This window comes from Clavelina lepadiformis, chromosome 5, assembly GCF_947623445.1.
Source record: "Clavelina lepadiformis chromosome 5, kaClaLepa1.1, whole genome shotgun sequence".
Classification (NCBI taxonomy): domain Eukaryota; kingdom Metazoa; phylum Chordata; class Ascidiacea; order Aplousobranchia; family Clavelinidae; genus Clavelina; species Clavelina lepadiformis.
In genome coordinates, this window is record NC_135244.1 from 18,817,714 (window position 1) to 18,842,857 (window position 25,144).

General features: G+C 36.8%; 1 protein-coding gene and 9 non-coding genes across 12 annotated transcripts; all 10 read left to right on the plus strand.

The window, feature by feature from the left end:
• The first annotated feature begins 849 nt into the window (after nucleotides 1-849).
• Nucleotides 850-18,124, plus strand: LOC143459263 (rapamycin-insensitive companion of mTOR-like). Of its 3 annotated transcripts, none has more exons than XM_076956337.1 (36): nucleotides 850-1,082; nucleotides 2,380-2,424; nucleotides 2,640-2,737; nucleotides 4,903-4,964; nucleotides 5,131-5,262; nucleotides 5,465-5,679; nucleotides 5,829-5,970; nucleotides 6,133-6,231; nucleotides 6,504-6,651; nucleotides 6,793-6,880; nucleotides 8,767-8,924; nucleotides 9,088-9,266; nucleotides 9,385-9,510; nucleotides 9,567-9,738; nucleotides 10,000-10,202; nucleotides 10,324-10,435; nucleotides 10,503-10,639; nucleotides 10,730-10,856; nucleotides 10,965-11,129; nucleotides 11,308-11,453; nucleotides 11,651-11,770; nucleotides 12,026-12,257; nucleotides 12,390-12,572; nucleotides 12,673-12,836; nucleotides 13,102-13,265; nucleotides 13,418-13,519; nucleotides 13,607-13,816; nucleotides 13,887-13,942; nucleotides 14,028-15,078; nucleotides 15,200-15,251; nucleotides 15,341-15,449; nucleotides 15,746-15,821; nucleotides 16,394-16,612; nucleotides 16,869-16,992; nucleotides 17,248-17,386; nucleotides 17,539-18,124. In XM_076956337.1, the coding sequence occupies exons 1-36, from the start codon at nucleotides 1,007-1,009 to the stop codon at nucleotides 17,578-17,580; spliced, it is 5,673 nt and encodes a 1,890-aa protein (XP_076812452.1). In that variant the 5' UTR covers nucleotides 850-1,006; the 3' UTR covers nucleotides 17,581-18,124. The 3 variants fall into 3 exon arrangements, with proteins under 3 accessions (XP_076812452.1, XP_076812453.1, XP_076812454.1); XM_076956338.1 differs by having other exon boundaries at nucleotides 16,397-16,612; XM_076956339.1 differs by having other exon boundaries at nucleotides 10,324-10,417.
• Nucleotides 18,125-21,300: 3,176 nt separating this feature from the next.
• On the plus strand, nucleotides 21,301-21,372 carry Trnaw-cca (transfer RNA tryptophan (anticodon CCA)). The gene has a single exon. It is a non-coding gene; the product is annotated as a tRNA-Trp (tRNA).
• A 548-nt stretch (nucleotides 21,373-21,920) lies between these two features.
• Nucleotides 21,921-21,992, plus strand: Trnaw-cca (transfer RNA tryptophan (anticodon CCA)). Its single transcript has one exon. It is a non-coding gene; the product is annotated as a tRNA-Trp (tRNA).
• Nucleotides 21,993-22,359: 367 nt separating this feature from the next.
• Trnaw-cca (transfer RNA tryptophan (anticodon CCA)) lies at nucleotides 22,360-22,431 on the plus strand. The gene has a single exon. It is a non-coding gene; the product is annotated as a tRNA-Trp (tRNA).
• Nucleotides 22,432-22,800: 369 nt separating this feature from the next.
• On the plus strand, nucleotides 22,801-22,872 carry Trnaw-cca (transfer RNA tryptophan (anticodon CCA)). The gene has a single exon. It is a non-coding gene; the product is annotated as a tRNA-Trp (tRNA).
• Nucleotides 22,873-23,240: 368 nt separating this feature from the next.
• Nucleotides 23,241-23,312, plus strand: Trnaw-cca (transfer RNA tryptophan (anticodon CCA)). Its single transcript has one exon. It is a non-coding gene; the product is annotated as a tRNA-Trp (tRNA).
• A 315-nt stretch (nucleotides 23,313-23,627) lies between these two features.
• On the plus strand, nucleotides 23,628-23,700 carry Trnaw-cca (transfer RNA tryptophan (anticodon CCA)). The gene has a single exon. It is a non-coding gene; the product is annotated as a tRNA-Trp (tRNA).
• A 370-nt stretch (nucleotides 23,701-24,070) lies between these two features.
• Trnaw-cca (transfer RNA tryptophan (anticodon CCA)) lies at nucleotides 24,071-24,142 on the plus strand. Its single transcript has one exon. It is a non-coding gene; the product is annotated as a tRNA-Trp (tRNA).
• A 367-nt stretch (nucleotides 24,143-24,509) lies between these two features.
• On the plus strand, nucleotides 24,510-24,581 carry Trnaw-cca (transfer RNA tryptophan (anticodon CCA)). The gene has a single exon. It is a non-coding gene; the product is annotated as a tRNA-Trp (tRNA).
• A 367-nt stretch (nucleotides 24,582-24,948) lies between these two features.
• Nucleotides 24,949-25,020, plus strand: Trnaw-cca (transfer RNA tryptophan (anticodon CCA)). The gene has a single exon. It is a non-coding gene; the product is annotated as a tRNA-Trp (tRNA).
• The last annotated feature ends 124 nt before the right edge of the window (nucleotides 25,021-25,144 follow it).

Genomic DNA, 25,144 nt, shown 5'->3' on the forward strand with positions numbered 1-25,144 from the left:
AAAGAAAAACTGGTTGTTTGAACACAAATTTATAACAAATAAAAAGTTGAGGCTTCAGTGCGTGTTAAAATGCCAAACTTTACTTTTTTGCACACACGAACTCTCGTTAAAAACTGCCAACTTTCCAGTTGGGCTGATATCTAGATGTTAATAATGCAATGGCAGGCACCATCAGAGGGCATAAATTTCTTTAATTGTTTGTGCAGAGTTTTTGCTGCCTGCGTTTGCTGTTTTCCATGATAAACCGCTTAAGAAAACTTGCTAAAATCTTTGGTATACTTCACTAACTTAAGTTAGTGAAGTATACCAAACTCGTTCACTAACTTAAGTTTATTGTATAGTGATTTTCATTGAGCATGATAGACCTGATGAAAGCCAACATTTTGGCAGTTTTTTTTCGTTTAGCGATGATTGATTTGTATTCTTTGAATTTTCAAGAATTAACTTTATATATATTTAAGTTTGCTTGCTTTGAAACAAACTGCTTCTTAGATTTTGTGTTCGTTGGGTCAATATTGAAACATGATTGTGCAAAACCTGGTCAAAAATCAGCAAGTCCTGCTACTAAAAATCATAAATATCTCTATAAAAATTGAAACATCGATAAGTGAAGATGACATAAAGTTTATTTTTTAAAAGCAAAAAATCAAACCTTTAAAACCAGATCTGTGGTAAATTGTTGTCAATGTTTACCTCAATCCATCTGATTATACATGAAACAGTAGTTCTTACTCTTAATTTGTTGGAGAAACTGAAGCTAATCGTATTTGAAAATCTTGAAAGAAAATAAAAAATACTCTTCAGGCTATTACTGATTTTAATATTTTAACATGTTTTGGATACAATGAAATGTATGAAATCTATTTCCAGGACTACCACTCAAAAGAAGTCCTTTAGCATACTTACATTTGTTAAGTATTTTTTTAATCATGTTACTGATATTTTGCTGATGGCAATGTGATGGTTGTATAATGTCCAAGGATGTAAATTCATCAAGAGTGTGGCAATGGCTTCTATCAACTATCCAGCCACTTCCAAGAGAATAGCAAGTTTAAGACTTCATGGTGGGCGGACTGGAAGCAGTAAGAGGAAATTGATTATCTTGTTTGCACTGTTTATATTTTTATTGTTTGCTGTGAATTTTTTTAGCTAGTTTTATATGTATTTCTCTCAAAAAGAGTTTTATTGATTTTTAACAAAAATTGGTTGTTTATTGCTGCAGTGGATGTAGCTATGTATGATGCGTCTTAACAAATTTTTTAGCTGTGCCCTTTTTACTCTGTTTTGGATCTATATGTCCAAAAAGTATGATGATGATATTATTTTATTACAAATAAACCAACATTTTTGGAACATATTTTTTAAAGTTTATTGAGGCCTGCGGCATTCATTTGATTAAAAGGCAATTTAGTTCATAAGGTATAACGTTGATTAGAAGCCACGCAAATTGATTTCAAGGAAGAATAGACCACGGTTTCTATTCAAGTAAATAAAGTATATAATACATCTACCGTAAAACCTCTATTTGAGCGCCACCTCTATTTGAACGCCACCTCTAATAGAACGGCACTTTTAAAGAAGGGTTGAAAAATAGAGCGCCTCCCTCTAATAGAACACCACTTTTCGTATATACCGGTAAATGTGTTTGGTGTTTTTTCTTTTCATTAATAAACTTTATTTCAAAATTCTGACCAGCTAGTCGAAAAATAGAGCGCCAACCTCTAATTGAACGTCTCCTCTAATAGAATGCCACTTTTAAACAAGAGTTGAAAAATAGAGCACCATGGCGGTGAAATAGAGGTTTTACGGTATATTTTAATTTGGCTATCAAGTTTTACAGAACCTTAACTCGAACTGCTCTATATGTTTTGGTTGACCCGATGTTTCCTAAAGGCCATAATTTGTCCACACCTGCTATAACCTTTTCTTAGATGAAATGTTCTAACATGTCACTACTAATATCTTTAGTATTAGTTAGATGAAAAGAAGATTTCTTAAAAATATGTTGATTTGATGTATTTTGTAAATAAACAATTCAGTAAAGTGTATGCTCAATGTTCTATTATGTTCGCATTGCGATTGTGAAGCATAATTCCACAAAGAAACAATTAGTTAAAACTGAAAAGATTCCTCAACATGTCTAGACTGCCCCTAACACAAACTATAATTCACTAAACTTTTGACAGTGGGCGGCACTGACAACCGAATAGATGTCAAACTGAAAATGGTCCCTGAGGTAGATATAAAAGCAGAAAAATGAATTCTATTTATCTCAAAAGTTGAAAGGTTTTTTATGTGATAATGAAATGAAATTGGTACTACTTCACTGCTTCTATTTAATCTTGGGTTTGTATCAACTTTTGTATATTTTATTTTCAGGGAGATCTGAGCATGAGGAAAGCATTCCTCTTGATTTGGATCGAGGTATGATGCTATAAAGAATTTATCCTGATTAATTATATTGATACAATTAGACTTCTGAAAAAGAAAGATAATTTATACAATTGTTGTTTGCATAAGTTTTACTTCAACGACCTTTGTAGATTGTAAAGAAGTTTTTATGCAGTATTTCAGAAATCTCGACTTGTTAAACTGATAATGTTTATCATTTTCTCCTTTTTTGCTCGATAATTTTGCAGATCCAAATGACAACTTGAAAGAAATTCTCATTAATATTTGTGCGCAGCAGTCTGTCTCGACAGGAAGAAAGCTCGGCCATTTAAACAACTTAGTAAAGGTATGGCAAGAGTAATAACTAGGGCAACCAGTTTTTTGACCTAAAAATTTTAAATTTTGACCTTAAAATTTGTAAATTTTGACCTCATTTTGACCTAAAAAGTTTAAATATTGACCTTATTTTGACCTAAAAAGTTTAAATTTTGACCTTATTTTGACCTAAAACGTTTAAATTTTGACCTCATTTTGAAAAACGCTATACTGATAGTCTCTACACTGTCTACAACAACTTTCTAATCTAAAGCTGCATTTAAAAATGACAAAATGCTTTTCTAGTGTTGACTTTTTTTTCGTTTCTGCGTATTAAGATTGACAACTTGCAGTTTCAAATGCAATGCCGTCACATCGTGACGTCACCAAACGCGCTGAAAAGCCTTCCCTCTCTTTGTGGCTTTGGTTCTAAGTAAAATTTGCGGGACTGGAATTGTTTGCGGTACAAGAAAAGAGAAAAACGGAAGAATAATATTACAAAATGGTTACAAAATTACAAGTTTAATAGATTTTGACCTAAAAAAAAGACCTAACGAAACAATTTGATCGTATTTTGACCTAACGTAACATTTTGACTTTATCTGACCTAATAACTTCTATACCACACGTCGTACAAAGCTGAAACTTGTTTTGTGCTTGTTTCATAGCATTCTGAGCAGGTAAAAAAAAATTGACCATATTGACTTTTGGTTGCCCTAGTAATAACGTAATTAACAAATAACATGTTGCTAGTGTTACATTCTCAGTTGAAATGGTCTTGAATATCTTCAATGCTTCTTGCATTTTACTTCTTTCCAAATTGAATAATATCTTGTAAGTTTATCTGTTACAAACAGTATATATTCGTAGTGTTTGTAGCTATAATTACTTACCGTTATTACTATTGTTGCACTGTTACTGGTAAGGGGATGCTTTTATCATCATTTTATAGGAAAGCTAAAACCATTAATGATTAAATTAAAGCAAAAACAAAAACCACACACCGTTTTCTCGGCTTTGAAATATTGAAATGTACAAGTGTGTCTGGATGTGTCTGTCTGTCTGCATTGTATTATGTATTATTATGTATTGTATCATTATCTTGTCTGTCTGTACTGTATTTAAATACTACTATGTTGGCCCAATGCCCATAGAGTATGACCATAGAAGAGAGATCGTTTTTTTGAAAAGTTTATACTTTCTCTCCATCCAGAGTATTTTTTTAAGTGAAGGTAAATTCTCAGTCTAACATTGTTGTGAATTTATGATTGAACTCTTGCTTTGTGCTCTTGGTACGTAATGAACAGGCAGGTGTGTGCAAGACCTTAGACTGCCATGCATACAAGAAAGACCTATTGCTTGCATATATCGGTATGACCAAGCTATTTTCATCTGGGCACTTCGAAAGTGTTTACAGAGATGTGTTTACAACATGGGAGAGCCTGTTTTGATGCATCAGTCTCTAATTGTTTGTTTCAGAAGGATAGGGTAAAGTTCAGGTAGAGGTTAGGACAGTGTAAAGTTTAAATCGTAGGAAACATTAGCTAATGTGATTCAGGCTACTGTATAGGCTCATTCAATGTTCCTCTTTGTAAAATAAGCAAAGCACGTTCAGCGCTTTCAAGCTTGTGTTGCAATATAGGTCCTAATTCAGTATATTGCCTTTTTAGTTCTTAGTAAACTACAGCATGAATTGCCGTTTCGTGTTATGCTGTCTACACAGGAAATCACCCCGAAATGGCACCAATTATGTTTATGTCAAAAAAGTTGTATTATTTAACTTTCTCTTAGATCATAACCATTTGCATTTCCACAACTTTACATTTGGCAAAAAAAGTGTTGCAAGTTCAAATGAAAAGATTACCATACACTTAGGAAAGTAGTTTTATATTGTAATACAGTATGAGCGTGGGGCCCCTTTTAAAGGCTATTACATGCTGATAGACTTGGGTCAACTTCATGAACAAATCATCATATAATATACTTTTTTGTTGCATTTAACAAAATAGTTTTGATGCTAGTTGGGATGCTGATGTTTAATAGCCAATTGCCAGAAGTTAATAAACTATCACATCTTGTATGTGACTAGTCATTTAATGGAAAAATGATACATATATTTATTTTGGGTTTTATATTGCATATAATAGCTAGATTTTAAAATGTTTATACAGTATTACAGTATGTATATGTTTTCAGCTTTTGTGCAGCATTTCTGATGTTTCAGTAATACAAATTCCTGTGGAAGTTATTATGACATGGTTAGTATATTGTTTTCAATTAATCCTATTTTAAATGGATTGTGAATGAATTACAATAGTAATCTATCTGTATTTCCTTTCATGATTTCTTTCTTTTATATGTTGCACGGGCAACTACCGCATTGATATAGACGAACAAATTTCTAAGATATGTGTTATATTTTAGCTTGAAAGCCACCATAGTTTCTGATGTGAAAGAAGTGAGAGCTGCTGGGATTCGAGTCTTGCGTTATCTTGTTAATGACGTTAAAACCAAAAACATCTTCATGGAATTGAATTTAGACTACTTGGTCACGAGGTAAGAGGTTTTTTCTCAGTAGTGTGATGCTGTGTTGGCGAAATTCCTGAATGGCCAAGTGGTGCTGTTGCTGTGTGAAATGCACATTTCGGTCAAACGTAGGCCTTACTGTGTTTACTTGTGCAGTTTTCTTGGATTTATTTTTATGACTCCCTTTTCTTATAAATGTTTTTCTCCACCGGATGTTTTTCTGCTCTTGCAGATGTCTTGACATCAGTCATTTTAACGAAGTTGAGCGAATCCAAGCTGTCAGACTTATTCGGAAGTTGGCACATTTAAAACAAAAACGAGCACACGATTCCAGGGAACCTATCGTACCGCTATCTTTGGTCGCTTGTGTAGTATCTGTGTCACTAGGTGGTGCAGAAGAACGTGATCGTGTTTATCGGACTTGTCTTGCTGTGTTGTGTGAGCTCGGTAAGTTCAAAATTTATGCAGACAAAATCACAACTGACATGTAAATGAGATTGACACTCGTGGTCCTGTAAATTAACGCTACCGGTAACCTTTTTTAGCTATTATTTCTTGCTTTCTATGCTATGTGATCTTTGCTGTATTTCATATAGCTCTTCTTCAACCATGGTTGGTAGTTCGATGCAATGGTGCTCTGGTACTTATCAATGCGGTTCTAGAATGTCACATGTATCAAAGGATAAACGAGTGTTTGTGTCTTAGCTTAATGCACATCATTAACCATCCTTCACTTGGGTAAGAGTGAACTAACTTTTTTCGAAAAGCGAAAAATTTTGAGTATTGGTTGGTTTAATTTTAATTGGCAAAGTTAAGCTCATGTTATTATTTGTGAATGTACTATCTTGCTAATGTTGTGAAAGCATTTTGTCACAAATTTCGTGGTTATACACACCACAGGGAATGGCAGGATTCAGACCTGAATGTCAGCCCAACATTTGCACCTTACACTGAAATTAACTATCGCCTTCATCCTGACGTTGAAGACTCCAAGTTAGAGTTAGTAATATTAACTTAGCAACCCTGTGGTTGCATAAAAGCTTAAATGTTTGCTTTATGATAAAACTAGTTTGTCTTAAGCCTTTGTTTTAATATTTAAATTTTTGTAGGGCGCTCACTAAATCCTGTAAACAAGTTATGTGCATGATACAAGAATCTTTATTGGTCACAACTTCATACGACAGTCTATTGATAAGAGTTAACAGTTTAGGAAAAAGTTTTATAAGCCTCGTGTTGTGTCTGCATTCAAACGTCATTCTTGTTAATTATAGTGAAGAACTGGGAATGCGTTTTGCAGCAAGTCAGATGGCCATTGTATCCTTGCTCAGGACGTGGACCGGCTTGCTTCATATATTTCATGCTAAAGACATGATTAAGTCATTTGTTCAAAGTTTATTGATTCCAAATAGTACAATCAGGGTAAGAGTTTTGTGGTCAGTGATGATTGGATTTTTGAACATTCATTTTTAGAAGACTTTTATTTGCTGAATTATTTCAGATATCAGTTGGTGATAAAATTATACATACATACATTATAAAATAACATAATTTTATTTGCAGAGAGGCATACTGGCTGTCCTGTGCGAGTTATTCTATTTTAATGAATTGATCTGGGAAGACAATTTTGAAAAAGCTTTGAATGCTGCCGGTATGCCGCAAAGAAAAAAATGTGTTTATTAGGATGTTTCATTTTTTCACCATTTTGGAATTTAAAAAAGCTTGGGGTCTCCCTAGGCGGTATTTTGGGCACAATGAAAGAATCTAAACTTTTTTTTGATTTATGACGTCATTTTGAGGTTGCACCCCCTTGTTGAAGCTTCAGTGGAGGTGCATTTTTCTAATTTGGCGATATCTTGGTAACCGATTGAGCTAGGGCCATTATCAAGGTGTCAAAATATGCAGAATGGCTGGTTTCCTATAACCACTCAATACATTTTAATTGCATTTTCGCTCTAGAAAAAAAGTTATTTGAGAAAAACCAAAATTTTGACGTATTTTGCCTACAAGTTAACATGTCAGATCAACTATTTGAGTAAACTACTGATGGAAATATTTCAAAAAAAAAAAACGTTTGTGATGCAACAACAATTGTTCACTAGTATGACAAAACAATACAATTATTTTAAATGTAATTTAAAAGTTTAATAATACTTAGTCATGATACTGGGATGCTCAAGTGGTCGTCATACTAGTCATCTTGGTGGTTAGTGCTTTAGCCTTACTGCTAGTTTGAAGATGGCGCTTACCAGATCAGCTTTATCCAGTGCATTTATTAAATATGAAAAGCTTGCTGGCAATGTTTTGCCTACCAACATGGATGTTTTGAATCACTATTATTTTGAAAGTAAGCGCTTAAGTGAAACAAATCCAAAGTTTACCCGGAAAGCACCGGCTTTCAATGATGTTAAAGAGAAAGTTGTTCAAGATGTTGCTGATCTTTGCATGAAAGCGAACCTCCCCACAGTAAACTTAATAAGGATTAAGACCAAGCTAAAAGAACTGATTAAGAAGTTTAATCTTACACGAAAAAGAGCAAAAAAGATAAAAAAATGTGATATTTTTGATGAAGATTGGTTAACAAATTTATTTGACGTTTGTAAGTGCAAGTGTAGTATTGAGGAAAACCCATCACTGAAAAACAAAAAGCTTGCTTGCAGTTGTGTTTTTGAAGACCAGATACCTTCAGAAGAGATAGATTTTCTCAAAGATTAGTGAACCACAAGAAAAATGATCATGTCCTCAGTAGATCAGACTCATTTAACCAGTGTTTTAAAAAGATGCAGTCATAAGCGAAAATATTACCCTGAGCAGTAGACTGAAAATTGTTCGTCTTCTAGCTAATCTTCTAAGTATGTTATTGCTGATAAAATAAGAAAAAAGTCTAGAATCCAAAATTTCAACGTCATGTCAGATTAAGGAGATCATAAATCAGACCCAGATTTTGAAATCAAGAAAGTAATTGGTGGAAAATTCTATAAAAAAATTCATACCTTTTCTGTAAATCAGGAGATGTGCATGCTAGCTGACCGTCGTATGACTTCTATACGCCAGCACTCAGACCAACTGAGATCTTTGGCACGTGAAAAAATCGCAGCATCTGGGAACTACATTGTGATTTGCATACAAAATATGTCAAAACTTAGGGTTTTTTCCAAAATTTCGGTTTTTCTCAAATAACTTTTTTTCTAGAGCGAAAATGCAATTAAAATGTATTGAGTGGTTATAGGAAACCAGCTATTCTGCATCTTTTGACACCTTGATAATGGCCCTAGCTCAATCGGTTACCAAGATATCGCCAAATTAGAAAAATGCACCTCCACTGAAACTTCAACAAGGGGGTGCAACCTCAAAATGACGTCATAAATCAAAAAAAAGTTTAGATTCTTTCATTGTGCCCAAAATACCGCCTACGGAGACCCCAAGCTTTTTTAAATTCCAAAATGGTGAAAAAATGAAACATCCTAGTGTTTATCCTTTTAAGGAATTGTTTACTTTGGATTTGTGTCTTCAATCTTGTTTCATTTTTTTTTATAGCTCCTGGTCATTTTAAAGACAACTGGAGAATAGCAGAAGGATTTGTGGTGGCAGAGGCAAAAGAAGTTCTTCCTGTTCGTTCTGTGTCACGGCCTGACCTTGTAGATTGCCATCTTGCCATTATGCTGTCATATTTTCTTCAGGCTGGACTACTAGAAGTAATATATTATTCTCTGTTTATTTATTTATATACAGTAGTCAATGTTGCTTCAGTTTTCAACCCTCGGCTTAAAGGTTACTATAAGCACCAGTTTTTTTTAACCAAGTTATAGAATAATTACACCTACAAACAGGTCTAAAATCATTTGTGTTTATTACTAGGTTCTCACGAGAGTGGCTTTGTCTACTGAAGACCTTCACGCTCAAGTCAGTGCAACTATCATCCTTGGATCAACCTTGCATTTAGCCAGTCGTCTTTTGCCAAATGAAAACATGTCACAGTGGCATCTTCCTGACTTGCTGAAGAATACATCAACTGAAACCACCATAGAAGAAAGCTTGTTAGTTGCTGGATTAGGGAATAATTGATTTTGACTGACGTTTTTTTCTAGCTCACATAATCCATTTTTTTCAAAACTGTATGTTAAAAACATGCACAACGTACTTCTTTATATACAGACATATCAATGTTGTCGTAAAGAACCTTGAGAAAGTCCACATGATGCGAAGTCGTCCTCCGAAGCCTCACAGCCTCTATCTCAGTCAGTTGGTGTCCCAGGCACCAAACGATTATTATTCATTTAGGTAAGCTCTTGCGAATTTGTTATAACGTATCTCTCTAATAGATTAAGCTTCTGCAGGAAATCGTCTTTACCATTTGGTGCTGCTAACACAAGGAGCCGCTCAAGCACGGCCAATTCAAGTGAAGGGGCTTCCACAGCGTCTTTTGCGATCTTACGGCGAAATCGATCATTGAATTTAATACGTGATTTTGCTGAAGATCACACCCTGATTGCAATAAAAAGCACCAAGGTATATAATGCTGTTAGCTAGTTGTTACAATACCAATACTTATTTTACTAGCCATCATGAGACCAGTACTTATTATTTTACTAGTTGTTATGATACAAATGCTTTCTTAACTAGTTATAATGATACCAATACTTATTTTACTGCTGAGACCAATGTCAAGGTAATATTTTGCTAAATTATAATTCATTTTTCACGATGTATATGCAAACTCATAGATATTTGCTAGAAATGACAATTGTCAAGTGTATGTTTTTATCGTAGGTGTTGGCTTCAAAAGACAACAAGGATTGGGACTGGGATGCACTGCAGTCTCTTCTCACATCTCCTGTTCACTTGTTGAGAGCTGTTGGCGGAGATGACACGGTGCGAAGATTTTATCGAAGGCTTATTTATTTCTACCTCCCAACTAGCAAACTTTTCAGCGCACTTAGTCTTTGCAAAGAAGGGGAATCAGATGAGAACAGGTTAGTTATTTCGCCGATTGCCAGATCATTACTCTAAATTATCCTACAATTGATATGAAAGCAGACTTACGAAAAAGCAAATTTGATGATAATTTCACTTGAATAAACTTTTGGTTTTTAGAAAGTATGTTCTCACTGCTTGCTTCATGGTTCGTTGTCTTTGTTTCTCTGACGACGAGGGCAGAAGACTTTTAAAGAATCTCATCACTGACATAGTAGATGCACTCCCTAAAGTATGCGAATGATTGCATAACTGTGTCAAAACAATCCTAATACCTCTTGTATTATCTGTCAAATTAGGTTGAAACTTCAGGATACAGCAAAGCAGCTGGTGTTTTGGCGATAACATGTAGTAGAGAATACTTTCTCATTCTTGGTACCTTGTCGTGTCACCCGAGGGGTGATGAACTGCTTGGCCACTGCCGAGCTTATCACTAGTAAGTTACTTAGTTAAAATTATTTTGTGCTGCCCAATCGAGTGCAGCAAAATATCATGAAAATATTTACTCATTGTTATTTTTTGTCAGTTTTATGGGCCTTGCTTCGGAGCAAAGCCACGAGACCATAGTAAGACTGATGGTGTCAAGTCTTCATTATAGCGAAGACAGCCCAGCACGTGCGGTGTTAAGCAAAGTTCTCACTACCTGCAATGACGTAAGTAATTTGAATTTTTTTTATTGTATTCTGATGCAATTTCAATATTGGTGATTTTGTAGATTGTATTAATAAATAAATAATTCATATAACACATCAAAATCACAGCCCAGTCGCCTGTATGCTACTGGCTTTCTGCGAGTATTGTTACGGTCAAACTGTCCTGGTTTTCAACGTTGGGGCACTGAGCTTTTAACCACCCAACTGTTTGACAAAAGCAATGATGTCGCTGCAGAAGCCCTGGATATACTGCATGAAGCTTGTGATGATCGTGTACGGTTTCATTTTATAGATTTTTTTGATGTTTATGATTTATTTTGGCAGGCTTGTTTATTTATTGCGTTTGCTAATTATACTGCCGTTTTTCAATTTTTGAAAACTTTTCTACTTCATAGTTTTACTTGGTTAAGATAATTCAAACTACTTGATAATAGAAATTATGTTGATGCAGGATTACTTGCGAGCAGTTGTTAGATTAAGGCCAACCTTGTTGCATCTTGGAGAGCGTGGTGCTATATTAGTCTGTCGATTTCTATCCGAACCCCAGGGTTTTGCTTATCTCACTCACAACCACTACCTCGACAGGGAATTGGAAAGGTAAAATATAAATATAAATTTTAAATAGAAATATAAATTCATGACTACCGATACCGTGTACTTAGCATCTCTCTGCACTAAAGTGTTTGCTGTTGAAATACTACCTTTTTTAAAAAAATTATATGTAAAAAGATGTGATAGTGCGTTTTTTATTTTGATATTTTTCTGTATTTCTAAAATTTATTGTGTTGTCATAGATGGTGGACAGTGTACAACGAAAGATACGTGCTGCATGTTGAAGAATTACTAAAATTATCTTTAACAAGTTATGAAAAGACGAGCAAAGAAGATGGTTTTGTGCGTCGTACCGGTAACAAGTATGTGTTTATTGCTATGCTATATTTTCATTAATAAATGATTGTACAACTGTGCTGTTGTAACGAAATATAATCACTTTTATGCATGCATTGCTTCGGAAAAAGTTTGTATGTGTAAAAATTCGAAGAAACGCCGATCTAGATAACTGAAATAAAAAGTTTAATTTGCTGTAACTTATCTCATTTTCACTCTAAATTCTCACGTTGACGCGAGTGACAATTTCGTTTATTACCATCAGTGTCTTGCTACAACAGAAAATCAAGGCAAGCGGTTTACCTTCCAGCTCATTTATACGGTGAGTTGTGTCGCCATGAACGGGGTGCAAAGCTGGTTGAAGAACAGAATATTGCCCCTCTTCTGACAGATAAACTCAAACGGCTGATCGGTGAAAGTCAAAATAGATCAAGTGCACTGAAAAAGCAAGGACTGAAGGAGGAATGTGCTGCTTCTAGAGTTTTGAAAATAAAAAGTTGTGTTTGGGCTTTGGTAAGACCTTTTCTGCTGTTCAAAATGAGCTTCTTACGAGACACCGATTAGATTATGATATTCATTAATTTATTGTATTTATTTATTTCATCGTTGTATTTTGTTCATTTTTTTGTTTTTCAATAATTTCAGTCACATATTGGTTCAACGTATTACGGTTTACCACTCTTGGAAAGGTGCAATACATTACCGATCATTACTAAACTAGCAAGTCAATCCGCTTCATCGTCAGTGAGAGGAACCTGTGTTTACGGTCTTTGTGCAGTTTCTCAGACAATTCCAGGTGTTGAAGCCCTGAAAAACCTGGGCTACGATGTAAGATTATGCATCTGCCAGCTGTTGTCATGCACTTGTTAACTGAAGCTATTAATAAAGATGTAATAGGATTTTATATCGTAATTTCTCAATCCAACAGAGCGTACTTTTCATGGTGAATAAATGCACGTTTGAAGAAGAGCATAACTTAACACCTCCTGAGCCCATTGTGACTCCACGATTGACAAGAAGCGAACTGCTGAGCAAATCAATTTCTTCCTCATTGCAATGGTCCACTGCGTCTGGATCCCCTCAACCCAGCTCGTAAGCTTACAGATGTGGCAGACTTGTTTAAGCCCAAACTTTTAGTCACAAACGGTTATCTGATTGGCTGTCACTATTTCATTGGAAAAAATGTACATTTCAAGTTATTTTCACAGTTTCTTGTCTTTCAAACTTAAATCTATCTTCTAATCTAATTCTAACTCCAACAAAACCCATTCTCCTAACTTGACCACCTATCTTTAACAACGTACCATGTGACCTACTTTCGGTGAAATAGTCACTTTCTATCTTATTTGGGTTTCAGTAAATTCTCGCCTGAAAGTACAAGCAACCTGAGTGCATCGTCGGAATCAACTCGATCCTTTGTTAGTGGCACGAAGAGCAGACGAGGATCTAAAATGCGAGTTTCCAAAAAAGGAGCAAACTCTGAACACGGATCAAGTTTCAGTCTGAAACGACGAGGTGTCGGTATGTGTTAAACTACTGTAGAAATAATTGTTACATAACCAGCGTAGGTTTAATACGTGTTTAAGTGTTACTTGAGACAAGAAGCATCACTAAATAGGTTATTACCGAAGCTCAAATGCTATCATAGCAAAGTCAAAACCTTGTTTTGAAAGTGAAACCTAGCTCCACGAATGATGAAACCTATTTGTCAAGCCCTGATGCTTTGTCAAGTTCAACTATCAGCCAGCATTCCACTTTTCTTGATACTGATACAAGTAAGCTATTTTGGTGAAAACTAGTGAATTTCAAAAATAATTGGGAACCATTCACAAGTAATTATGTCAATGTCTTATGGTTTTCAGCATCCTATGGTTCCTACCATCAAGACACAAAATCTCCAACTTTGAACTCAAACGAGGACAGCATAAAACGCCATCCAAATTCAAATCACGTCAGGGCAAAGTCTTACACTGGTTCTTTTCTCAGTACATTTGACAGGAGGCAAGCTGACAAAAGTGAATCATCTTCTTTTTACACTCCAACGAAGAACCGATTAAAGAATCGTCTTATAGGTGATTGTGTTTTTTCCCTACTAGTTGTTTTTTTCGAGTTGTTATTGATCGCCAAGATGACCTTTTTTAGATTTGTTCTCAAAAAAGAATCGAAGCAAGTCACACAGTGGTACGGCTGTGCATGGGGTAAGTAGATGCTTCATTTTCATCTTTCAGTGGTTTTAAAAATAACTCTCAGCTTATAAATGCTTTTTTTGCTCCTTGTTTGAAGAACAATACGAGAAGGAAGACCCAGCAAGATGACACATCCTCAGGATACGTGTCCGACCAACTTGCAGTGCACGATCCCATTTTGTTTGAACAGAGGAACCGTAATCCAGGCAGTCCAGAGTCTGATGTGGTGAATGGAACAGAGGATGACAAGAGATCACCAGTACTGGACTCTACTACTCTCACCTCGTCCTCAAATGCTTCTGTGGATACTTTAAAAATAGAAAGAGTCAACACCTCAGACGCTTTTAACGAAGAACGAACGTCAGAAGTTTTGAACCCAGATAAGGAGGTTGGCCTTCCGCTTCCTAATCTCAGCACGAAGGCATCCATTCACTCAATGCAAAACGTTGCTGCTTATAATACAAATAACTCGGGTCAGGCAACGTCAACGGTGTCAGATCAAACGTTAAATCGAACCCAGAGATCCCGCACCCAGTTTTTTGTCTCCTCGACTGTCACGAATCAGGAGGAGCCGAAATCTCCTAAAAAGTTGGTGAAGCGCACTCAGTCTCTACCGGACGTTCTGGATAAAAGTGAGGTAGAAGGATTAACGAAACTCAAGTCTCAGAGACTGGCCTCGCTTCAAGCCAAGTTACACTTTGTCAGTATCAGCCAATCTGCCAGTGACGTGACATCTTCAGAAGAACAATACCAAAGTTACTCGAATCACAATTCTGCATCGGTGCCTAAAACAAGCCCTCATAACTGTATCACAATAAAACATACTGACGACAAGGCAAACTACCACGATGAAGATGGGACCTTAACGAGAACAACGGTGGCCATATCTATTCAGGAGTTTGAGGCAGCCCCTAACCTTAAAGCAGTTACCCCATACGCAACTTCAAACGGTGGCCTGGGTGACAATGACAAATTGTATCCTTGCAGAGAACGCGGGAATACCCAAGTTTCGCAAGACTCGGGTGTGGTACTCACATCTAATTCGCCTACTGCGTCAAAACAGTCGACCCAGTTTTGTGACGAAAACATCACTGAGACGAGTATGACGCACGTTGACGGAAATGAATGGACGATCGCTAAACCTTTAGGTAAAAGACATCAAATCGATTTCAAACTAATGTAATTATGCTCGAAACCTATATACAGTACGTATTTAAAGAAACGACTTCTCTATATGTTAGCTGCTATATCTAACGCAATGTTGTTTAGGTCTTGCGGCTGTCCGTATGTTTGAACAAAGATACTTGGAGGGAAAGTCGGGGTATGTTCACGCGGCTCAACGTTGTTATTACCGAGAACATAGAGATCGTATGTTTGAAGTAGATTAATTTTAATTTGTTGTTTTTTCAGACCGGGTCGTGAAATGGAATTTCTGTCCCTCGAAGACAAAGCCGACATTTTGAAAACCACTCGCTACATCGGCATCACCATCCCAACCGTTTTATCGGATTTATTTAAGGTACTGACGCTTTATACCGGTGTCTTATTAATCTCTTCTGCGCCCAGTGACGCATATGCGGACCTAAACATGCATAGACTGTAATCCATATACCATTACACATAACTCTAAACCACATCATTTTGATATCAAAAAGCCTAACAAACAAGCTTAGATGGTGTAGCGTCATAATACCATTAGGCCAGTTGGCAGTGTTAGTGCGTATGTGCCTAGTTTCGCGTAGATGTAACAGTAATACCCTAGTCACCGCTTACACCCGTTATAACTGATTGTTGTTCTCTTTTTATTCACTTCAGTCATCGACCGAGAGTATCAACCGCAAAAAGTCTTCTTTGAATCCATCGATCTACCTCCGAGATGGTTTCTTGTCCGGTACGAGTTGGACGATTAAATAATAATTGCATCAATAGTTAATCAACCTGAAACAGAGAAACTTTAAACTATCCCGTTATTGTGTAACCCAGGCATGCACAACATACGGCCCGCGGGCCGCATGCGACCCGCGAAACCTTTTCATGCGGCCCACGAGATATTCCGTGATTTCGCTCATTCAGGCATTTTCTCCACGGTTACAGTTACATAATCAACGAATCCGATGCTTTACCGCCGATAAGCGTTAAAAACAACTAGATACTGTAGTGCGAGAGGCAACCGTCTCTTGACAGTAACCATCTTCTCAACGATATCTCTTATTCAACGGTTAATCGGTCACATTATATAAAGTAGGCTACACGTTAGTTACAACAACGTTAGCACGCGGCCCGCGAAAAAATTTTTTTCCATAAAACGGCCCGTGTACTGTTTTGAGTTGTGCATGCCTGGTGTAACCCAATGAGGCGATCCTCACAGAGGGTATCTTTACAACTTCTAAAGCAGTAGGACAGATCCAAAAGGTTGCATTTGCAATAAAAGTAAGCCATAAAAAACGATTATTTCTTGTCAAGCAGGAGCAATAAGCGACGCAAATGCAGTGCCGCGCGAACGAAAAGTTTCCACTGTTCGGCAACCGGCCAAGTTTCGTGGCTTAGACGAGTCAAATCTTGCTACTGGCGTGTCATCAGGCTTGAAATATCATAAACCGTACAAAATGCAGTCGGTGGTTACCCCGTTTGCTCGCACACCTGACAGCTTGCTCTTTGACGTTGGTGATGTTTATTATGTTGGTGAGTATTAAGCGAGTGAATTTAGATTTGTGAAACATCTGTTATTGCTGTATTGGAGTGCGTTTTTTGTCCAAATAAGTCTGATTGATCGGTTACTGCTAGTGGGATAACGATTAGCTCAACCAACTTCAATATAAAAGAAGTATAAACTAAATAAAATATCAAAATGAATACACATACATAACATAAATGAAAATCCAAACACTTTCAACCCAAGACTTTTCAAAAAAAAACATCATGCAATTTATCTATACAGGTGGTCACGTGGTGGAGCCAGGGAGCGAAGAATTTGTCGCTCTCTTGCACGATGAGATCACTCAATTGATCATTAATCTCGCCAGCTCGGTCGGAGTGAAAGCACACGAGACCTCGCTGCTTATGTACGTAGCCAGACCATGAGAGTATGATGGGCACTGTATAGTATCTGGCATCGACTTAACGTATCGAGTCTTGTTTAATGTCTACATTGCTGCACCCTTTTGTCCGTTCTATTGATTCTGTAAATCTTTCGTTAGTTTTTTTCTACCGTACATCTCTGAGAAGTAAAGGTAGTGGCCCGTTTTTAACCCACCTTACCTTACGGTACAATTTTGTATTGTACATGCTGTAATTATTACATCACAATTACGTATTAGGATGAAAGAAAAGAAGCCAGAGGTCTTTGACTCGATCTCCCTCTACAACAACATCGTGAGAATCATGAGCGAGTACTGCTTCCGTCTCACCACCAGACGATTCATTCAAGAATTGTTTCAAGACGTTCGCTTCACTGAAGTAAGTCGTTAAATCGTTTTTAAACTTCCTGAATATTTATCAATATGGATTATAACTGACCTGTGCAGGATGTACAGAAGTTTTACGTTCACTGAAATGTCTTGATTTTTTTACTGTCGTCTCGTTTTTTAAGTGCTCATTGCCAAATTCAGGTTTACAGAGAAGCGCAACGCGCACTGCAGACCATTGAATAAGCTAACGGCGGCGAACAACCCCGGGAGACACTGTTGCATTCACTGCGCCCATTTATCGAGATACAAGATATCCCGCAAGTCAAACATATTTGCTGTTTTTATCTGATACTGTCGTTTGCAATGTTGTGGACCGACGTTGCCTGGGAAAGCGTGGTGACTTGAGGTATTATCCTGTGCATTGCTAGAATGTCTACCTTACTGATTTTACGCCCTGTGCTCATTTGTTTTTACCGCTACAAACGCAAACTATGGTTATCATTACTGCGCGTATCTACCGCTATAGAATTCAATGCACTTCCAGGTGACCTTTTATCCTATACTCAACTTTTGTTCTGTGTTAAGCGTGGTCAAGTTTTTGTTTTTCTCTCGTCCCGTGTTGTGTCTTTGTGCAATTAGTTTTGTTTTTATCACATTTTACCGTTTCTTTCCTGACTGATTGAACTGTAAGCGACTCATGATGAGCTTACAGTCTGTTACTTCGGCAACAAGGTTTTCATCCCGAGAAAACCCAATAAAACGCTGCTGAAAGTAATAAAATAGTCGTAATATATTTTGAGCAAGGCATTCAAGGTACTATGCGTGAAATCAGCGGGCTGTCGAGACCTTCATATAATTATTATCGATCATGAAGAAGCGTAGATGGAAAACAGCTTATCGTTTTAGCAGTGTGTCTAAATTTGGCAAATGACCTTTCAGCGATACCAGAGCCTTATTACTGATTATATCTTCTGTTCATCCATGGAGAAAATTCCACTTCCAAACAAAGTCGTCAAATTGCTACATTTCCTAAATTATGGTCGATTTGCAAAATATTTCACCAGATCAAAATTTTTAACCAACGGCGGGTGACCTTTGAGCGCCCTTGCTTCCCCTAAAGGTTGTTTACCCGGGACATTTAACGTGATTAAGACCCGTTAAATTGGCTGTCGATCTCAAACACTTGCCTTGTAGTATAGCACAAAAGTTGGAAGCTGAAATTGTGCCGTTCGATCGTAGCCCAGTTTTTCATAAAACTAAATTTTCGAAGCCATAGTCTTGCTTGTAAGATAAATAGATTAACAGCGGCGGTAAACCGCAAATTCGTATTTACAAGGATCAGTAAGCAGGATCTAGTTAGATGCCATAGCAGAAAAATTTTTGAATTGATTATTAAAAAATACCTTTCTTATAAACTTGATGTTTGCTTTAAAATTATCCCTAAGATTTTTTATAATTCTTAAAAGATCAAAAAATTTCAAATTTCACAAAACCTGTTACCATTTTCGGAATCAAATGGTGATGCAAAATTTTCCGTTGCAAAAAGTCTGTGGCTGTTAGGTAGGAAAAAAGTTGGCAAAAACAATGTTTTAGCTGTTATGGAGTGCGTTTTAAATCTGATATAGCTAATTATAGCTGCAATCTTGATGAAGGTATGTTTATGGTGAAAGTTGAATCAAAAATTATGTTAGGATAAATTTGTTCACATATAAATAAAATCGTGAAACATTTAATCGCTTGAAAAATAACAAAATGTACAAATACCTACGGTAGCAAACAGTGAAATACGTCTTATATACACTATTTCCAATTGTGCTTATAGCAATAACAATCTGCAAAAATGATGTAGAAATGTAAGTCAACCAACAAATAAACGTCATAATACAAAATTCATGAAAATACCTACTGCAAATTAAATTATAAAGATGTCTTTTAGTTGAAACAGGTCGAACACAAGCTTGTATGCACTACGTACCAATATATCTTTTTTAACCATATTTACACTAGGTGTGGCCTCTCTTGCACACAGTCACAGCAAAACACCACGTACAGTTGCGCTGTTTGCTGTAGAAATTTGAAATTTCCTGACTTTTCCTAAAAAATGTCCAGCTATCTGTCCATGTTTGTTTTATAAAGTTTGATTTTGTAACTTTTGAAATATTTTCATATTTTCATAACTTTGCTCTCTCTCCGCATTGAAGGGTATCGTTTTCGTTTACTCATTCACGCACTACTCATCATTAATTTACTCTAAATGAACTTTCTTTAGTTTTACAATTATGATGTATATAGGAAGCCAGATGTTTTTGCTGGTGGTCGGACGATTCAACCCACGGACGATTCAACCCACAGACGATTCAACCGCGGACGATTCAACCCACGGACGATTCAACCCACGGACCATCCAACCCACGGACCTTTCAACTCACGGACGATTCAACCTACGGACGATTTAATCCGTTTACAAAACCGTCTACGCAGTTTGTTATCAGGCGTTTGTTATAGTACTCTATAGCAGAATTGAAATGCTTTCATTAGCCCATACAGACTACTGTAGTCTACTGTGACGGAATACAATGACCACCGATTACATCTTGGATAGCCTAGCCATACTAGATTATGTAATGCCAGTACAGCAATATAATACTCCTATATCACTGGTTACAAGTCCACACTGTCACAAGAATACTCCGTTCGTCAGCCAGTTGATTCGTCCGTGGGTTGAATCGTCCGTGGATTGAATGGTCCTGGGTTGGAAGGTCCTGGGTTGATTCGTCCGTGGGTTGAATCGTCCGTGGATTGAATGGTCCTGGGTTGGAAGGTCCTGGGTTGATTCGTCCGTGGGTTGAATCGTCCGTGGATTGAATGGTCCTGGGTTGAATCGTCCATGGGTTGAATCGTCTGTGGGTTTAAAGGTCCGTGGGTTGTAAGTTCCTGGGTTGAATCGTCCGTTGGTTGAATAGTCCGTGGTTGAAAGGTCCGTGGTTTGAAAGGTCCGTGGGTTGTAAGTTCCTGGGTTGAATCGTCCGTTGGTTGAATAGTCCGTGGTTGAAAGTTCCGTGGGTTGAATCGTTCGTGGGATGAATCGACCTAGAACCGTTTTTGCTACTAACTTGTAAAAATCTAATCAGTTTACGACGTATAGTTTTGGAGTAATTAACGATTGAAAATGTGTGTTCAGTGTCGGCCACAACTAGTTAAAATAGTAATGTCGCGCACCCGGTTTTGGTAGGGTTATGTTTCCACGTTGAATAGTTTAACCGTATTGGAGCCACAACTCGACCATAACAAAATAGAAAAGAGCTTGTATTGACTAAAAATTTTAAGTCAAAAAAAGCCGAAAAAAGCTTGGAAGAATGTACAACGTCCTGTAAGATTTTAAAATATTTAGCTACTCATCAAAAGCGAGAAATTACAAAAAAAAATGTTTTGTGTAAACAAAAAAGTAACAGATTTTTCTTTCTATTTTACGATAATGGTGGTGCAAAAGTCAGCAGCATTATTTTGAATTATAGAATAAAATTAGCTAGCGAAATGGAAGCGCGTCAGACTCCAGGTCAGAAAGTTGCGTGATCAAATCATGTCGAAGTCATTTTATTGTTTCCACCATAGTATGCATTTCAACAAAATTATTTGCACAATTTCATATTGACAACATTCGGGTTGGTACAGCAAGAAAACCATTCCACTTAAACAAAGTAAAAAAAACAATGCTTTATTCTACCACACAATACTTGTTGAAAAGTGTACATTAAGATATTTAATATTTATACACATACAGAGCCGTTGGCAAAAATTACTTAAAACATAAAAACAAAAATGAACTAAAAATTTTTCCGATGATACATTGTTGCTTATTGGTATACTTTGTAAGCTGCTGTAAAAATTGAGCACAAGTTCACTCGCAAAACTGGATGTTTTTAGCGAGTTTTACAAACCACAGCCTCATTTAGCTGTAACCAGGACTCCGTGGCGCAACGGTAGCGCGTCTGACTCCAGATCAGAAGGTTGCGTGTTCAAATCACGTCGGGGTCACTTGATTTTATGAACCTTAGGATGCATTTCCACGTAATGTTTTGCACAATTTGGTGCTAACAACTTTCGGACTGGTGTTTTTATGAAACCAATCGATTCAAACTGTGTAAGATAAAACAAGTCAATGCTTAATCACCCAATGTCTTATTGATAGGTGTACATTGAAATATTTATACACATGAAGAGCCGTTGGCAAAAATTACTTAAAAAAATAATCACAGAAATCAATTGAAAACTTTGTCTGATGATACACTGTTTCTTATTGGTATACTTTGTAAGCTGCTGAAAAAATTGAGCAAAAAGTCACTTGCAAAACGTGAGGTTTTTAGCGAGTTTTAAAAACCACATCCTCAAAGACCTGTAACCAAGACTCCGTCGCGCAACGGTAGTGCGTTGAAGTATTTATACAGATATAAAGCCGTTGGCAAAATCTACTTAAAAAATAAACACAGAAATCAAGTGAAAATGTTGCGCCACGGCTGAAGATTTTTTTAAAAATCCTTTGTTGCTTATCGCAACTGGATACAGCCTCAAAGTGATGTATCCAGGACTCCGTGGCGCAACGGTAGCGCGTCTGACTCCAGATCAGAAGTTTGCGTGTTCAAATCACGTCGGGGTCACTTGATTTTATGGACCATAGGATGCATTTCCACGTAATGTTTCGCACAAGTCTGTGCTAACAACTTTCGGGCTGGTGTTTTTATGAAACCAATCGATTCAAAAAGTGTAAGATAAAACAAGTCAATTCTTAATCAACCAATGTCTCATTGAAAGGTGTACATTGAAGTATTTATACACATGAAGAGCCGTTGGCAAAAATTACTTAAAAAATAAACACAAAAATCAATTGAAAACTTTGTCCGATGATACATTATTGCTTATTGGTATACTTTGTAAGCTTCTGTAAAAATTGAGCAAAAGTTCACTTGCAGAACTTGATGTATTTAGCGAGTTTTCAAAACCACAGCCTCAAAGAGATTCATCCAGGACTCCGTGGCGCAACGGTAGCGCGTCTGACTCCAGATTAGAAGGTTGCGTGTTCAAATCACGTCGGGGTCACTTGATTTTATGAACCATAGGATGCATTTCCACGTAACGTTTTCCACAAGTCTGTGCTAACAACTTTCGGGCTGGTGTTTTTATGAAACCAATCGATTCAAACCGTGTATAAGATAAAACAAATCTTTGTTTTTTTTAACTAAATCCTTGCTGAAAATGTACATTAGGATATTTATACACATACAGAGCCGTTGGCAAAAATTATTTAAAAAATAAACCCAGAAATCAACTGAAAAATTTGTCCGATGATACATTGTTGCTTATTGGTATACTTTGTAAGCTGCTGTAAAAATTGAGCACAAGTTCACTCGCAAAACTGGAAGTTTTTAGCGAGTTTTACAAACCACAGCCTCATTTAGCTGTAACCAGGACTCCGTGGCGCAACGGTAGCGCGTCTGACTCCAGATCAGAAGGTTGCGTGTTCAAATCACGTCGGGGTCACTTGATTTTATGAACTTTAGGATGCATTTCCACGTAATGTTTTGCACAATTTTGTGCTAACAACTTTCGGACTGGTGTTTTTATGAAACCAATCGATTCAAACTGTGTAAGATAAAACAAGTCAATGCTTAATCACTCAATGTCTTATTGATAGGTGTACATGGAAATATTTATACACATGAAGAGCCGTTGGCAAAAATTACTTAAAAAAATAATCACAGAAATCAAGTGAAAACTTTGTCCGATGATACACTGTTTCTTATTGGTATACTTTGTAAGCTGCTGAAAAAATTGAGCAAAAAGTCACTTGCAAAACGTGAGGTTTTTAGCGAGTTTTAAAAACCACATCCTCAAAGACCTGTAACCAGGACTCCGTGGCGCAACGGTAGCGCGTCTGACTCCAGATCAGAAGGTTGCGTGTTCAAATCACGTCGGGGTCACTTGATTTTATGAACCTTAGGATGCATTTCCACGTAATGTTTTGCACAATTTGGTGCTAACAACGTTCGGGCTGGTGTTTTTATGAAACCAATCGATTCAAGCTATGTAAGATAAAACAAGTCATTTCCTAATCAACCAATGTTTTATTGAAAGGTGTACATTGGAGTATATATACACATATAAAGCCGTTGGCAAAATCTACTTAAAAAATAAACACAGAAATCAAGTGAAAATGTTGCGCCACGGCTGAAAATTTTTTTAAAAATCCTTTGTTGCTTATCGGAACTGGATACAGCCTCAAAGTGATGTATCCAGGACTCCGTGGCGCAACGGTAGCGCGTCTGACTCCAGATCAGAAGGTTGCGTGTTCATATCACGTCGGGTTCACTTGATTTTATGAACCATAGGATGCATTTCCACGTAATGTTTTGCACAAGTTTGTGCTAACAACGTTCGGGCTGGTGTTTTTATGAAACCAATCGATTCAAACCGAGTATAAGATAAAACAAATCTTTGTTTTTTTTGCCTAAATCCTTGCTGAAAATGTACATTAGGATATTTATACACATACAGAGCCGTTGGCAAAAATTACTGAAATAATAAACACAGAAATCAACTGAAAACTTTGTCCGATGATACATAATTGCTTATTATTATGCTGTGTGCAGCTGCTGGAAATACTGAGCACAAGTTCACTCGCAAAACTGGATATTTCTAGCGACTTGTATTAACCACAGTTTCATAGAGCTGTAATCAGGACTCCGTGGCGCAACGGTAGCGCGTCTGACTCCAGATCAGAAGGTTGCGTGTTCAAATCACGTCGGGGTCACTTCATTTTATGAACCTTAGGATGCATTTCCACGTAATGTTTTGCACAATTTGGTGCTAACAACGTTCGGGCTGGTGTTTTTATGAAACCAATCGATTCAAGCTAGGTAAGATAAAACAAGTCATTTCCTAATCAACCAATGTCTTATTGAAAAGTGTACATTGAAATATTTATACACATATAAAGCTTTTGGCAAAAATTACTTAAAAAATAAACACAAAAATCAGTTGAAACCTTTTTCCGATGATACATAATTGCTTATTGGTATACTTTGTAAGCTTCTGTAAAAATTGAGCAAAAGTTCACTTGCAGAACTTGATGTATTTAGCGAGTTTTAAAAACCACAGCCTCAAAGAGATTTATCCAGGACTCCGTGGCGCAACGGTAGCGCGTCTGACTCCAGATCAGAAGGTTGCGTGTTCAAATCACGTCGGGGTCACTTGATTTTATGAACCATGGGATGCATTTCCACATCATGTTTTGCACAAGTCTGTGCTAACAACGTTCGGGCTGGTGTTTTTATGAAACCAATCGATTCAAACCGTGTAAGATAAAACAAGTCATTGCTTAATCACTCAATGTCTTATTGAAAGGTGTACATTGAAATATTTATACACATATAAAGCTGTTGGCAAAAATTACTTAAAAAATAAACACAAAAATCAATTGAAAACTTTGTCCGATGATACATTGTTGCTTATTGGTGTACTTTGTAAGCTGCTGTAAAAATTGAGCAAAAGTTCACTTGCAGAACGTGATGTTTTTAGCGAGTTTTAAAAACCACAGCCTCAAAGACATTTATCCAGGACTCCGTGGAGCAATGGTAGCGCGTCTGACTCCAGATCAGTAGGTTGCGTGTTCAAATCACGTCGGAGTCACTAAATTATTTCAACCATGGCATGCATTTCGACATATTTGTTTGCACAATTTCATTTTAACCTCGTTCGAGTTGAAAGTGTAATAAAACCGCTTGATTTAAGTCGTTTAAATTAAAAAAAACTT

Excerpts from the sequence above, each read along its gene's own strand:
- LOC143459263 (XM_076956337.1), top strand. The coding sequence starts at position 1,007 with ATGGCTTCTATCAACTATCCAGCCACTTCCAAGAGAATAGCAAGTTTA. Across the intron at positions 13,520-13,606 it reads TTTTCTTGATACTGATACAA|CATCCTATGGTTCCTACCAT; the intron begins GTAAGCTATTTT and ends TATGGTTTTCAG. Across the intron at positions 13,817-13,886 it reads ATTAAAGAATCGTCTTATAG|ATTTGTTCTCAAAAAAGAAT; the intron begins GTGATTGTGTTT and ends GACCTTTTTTAG.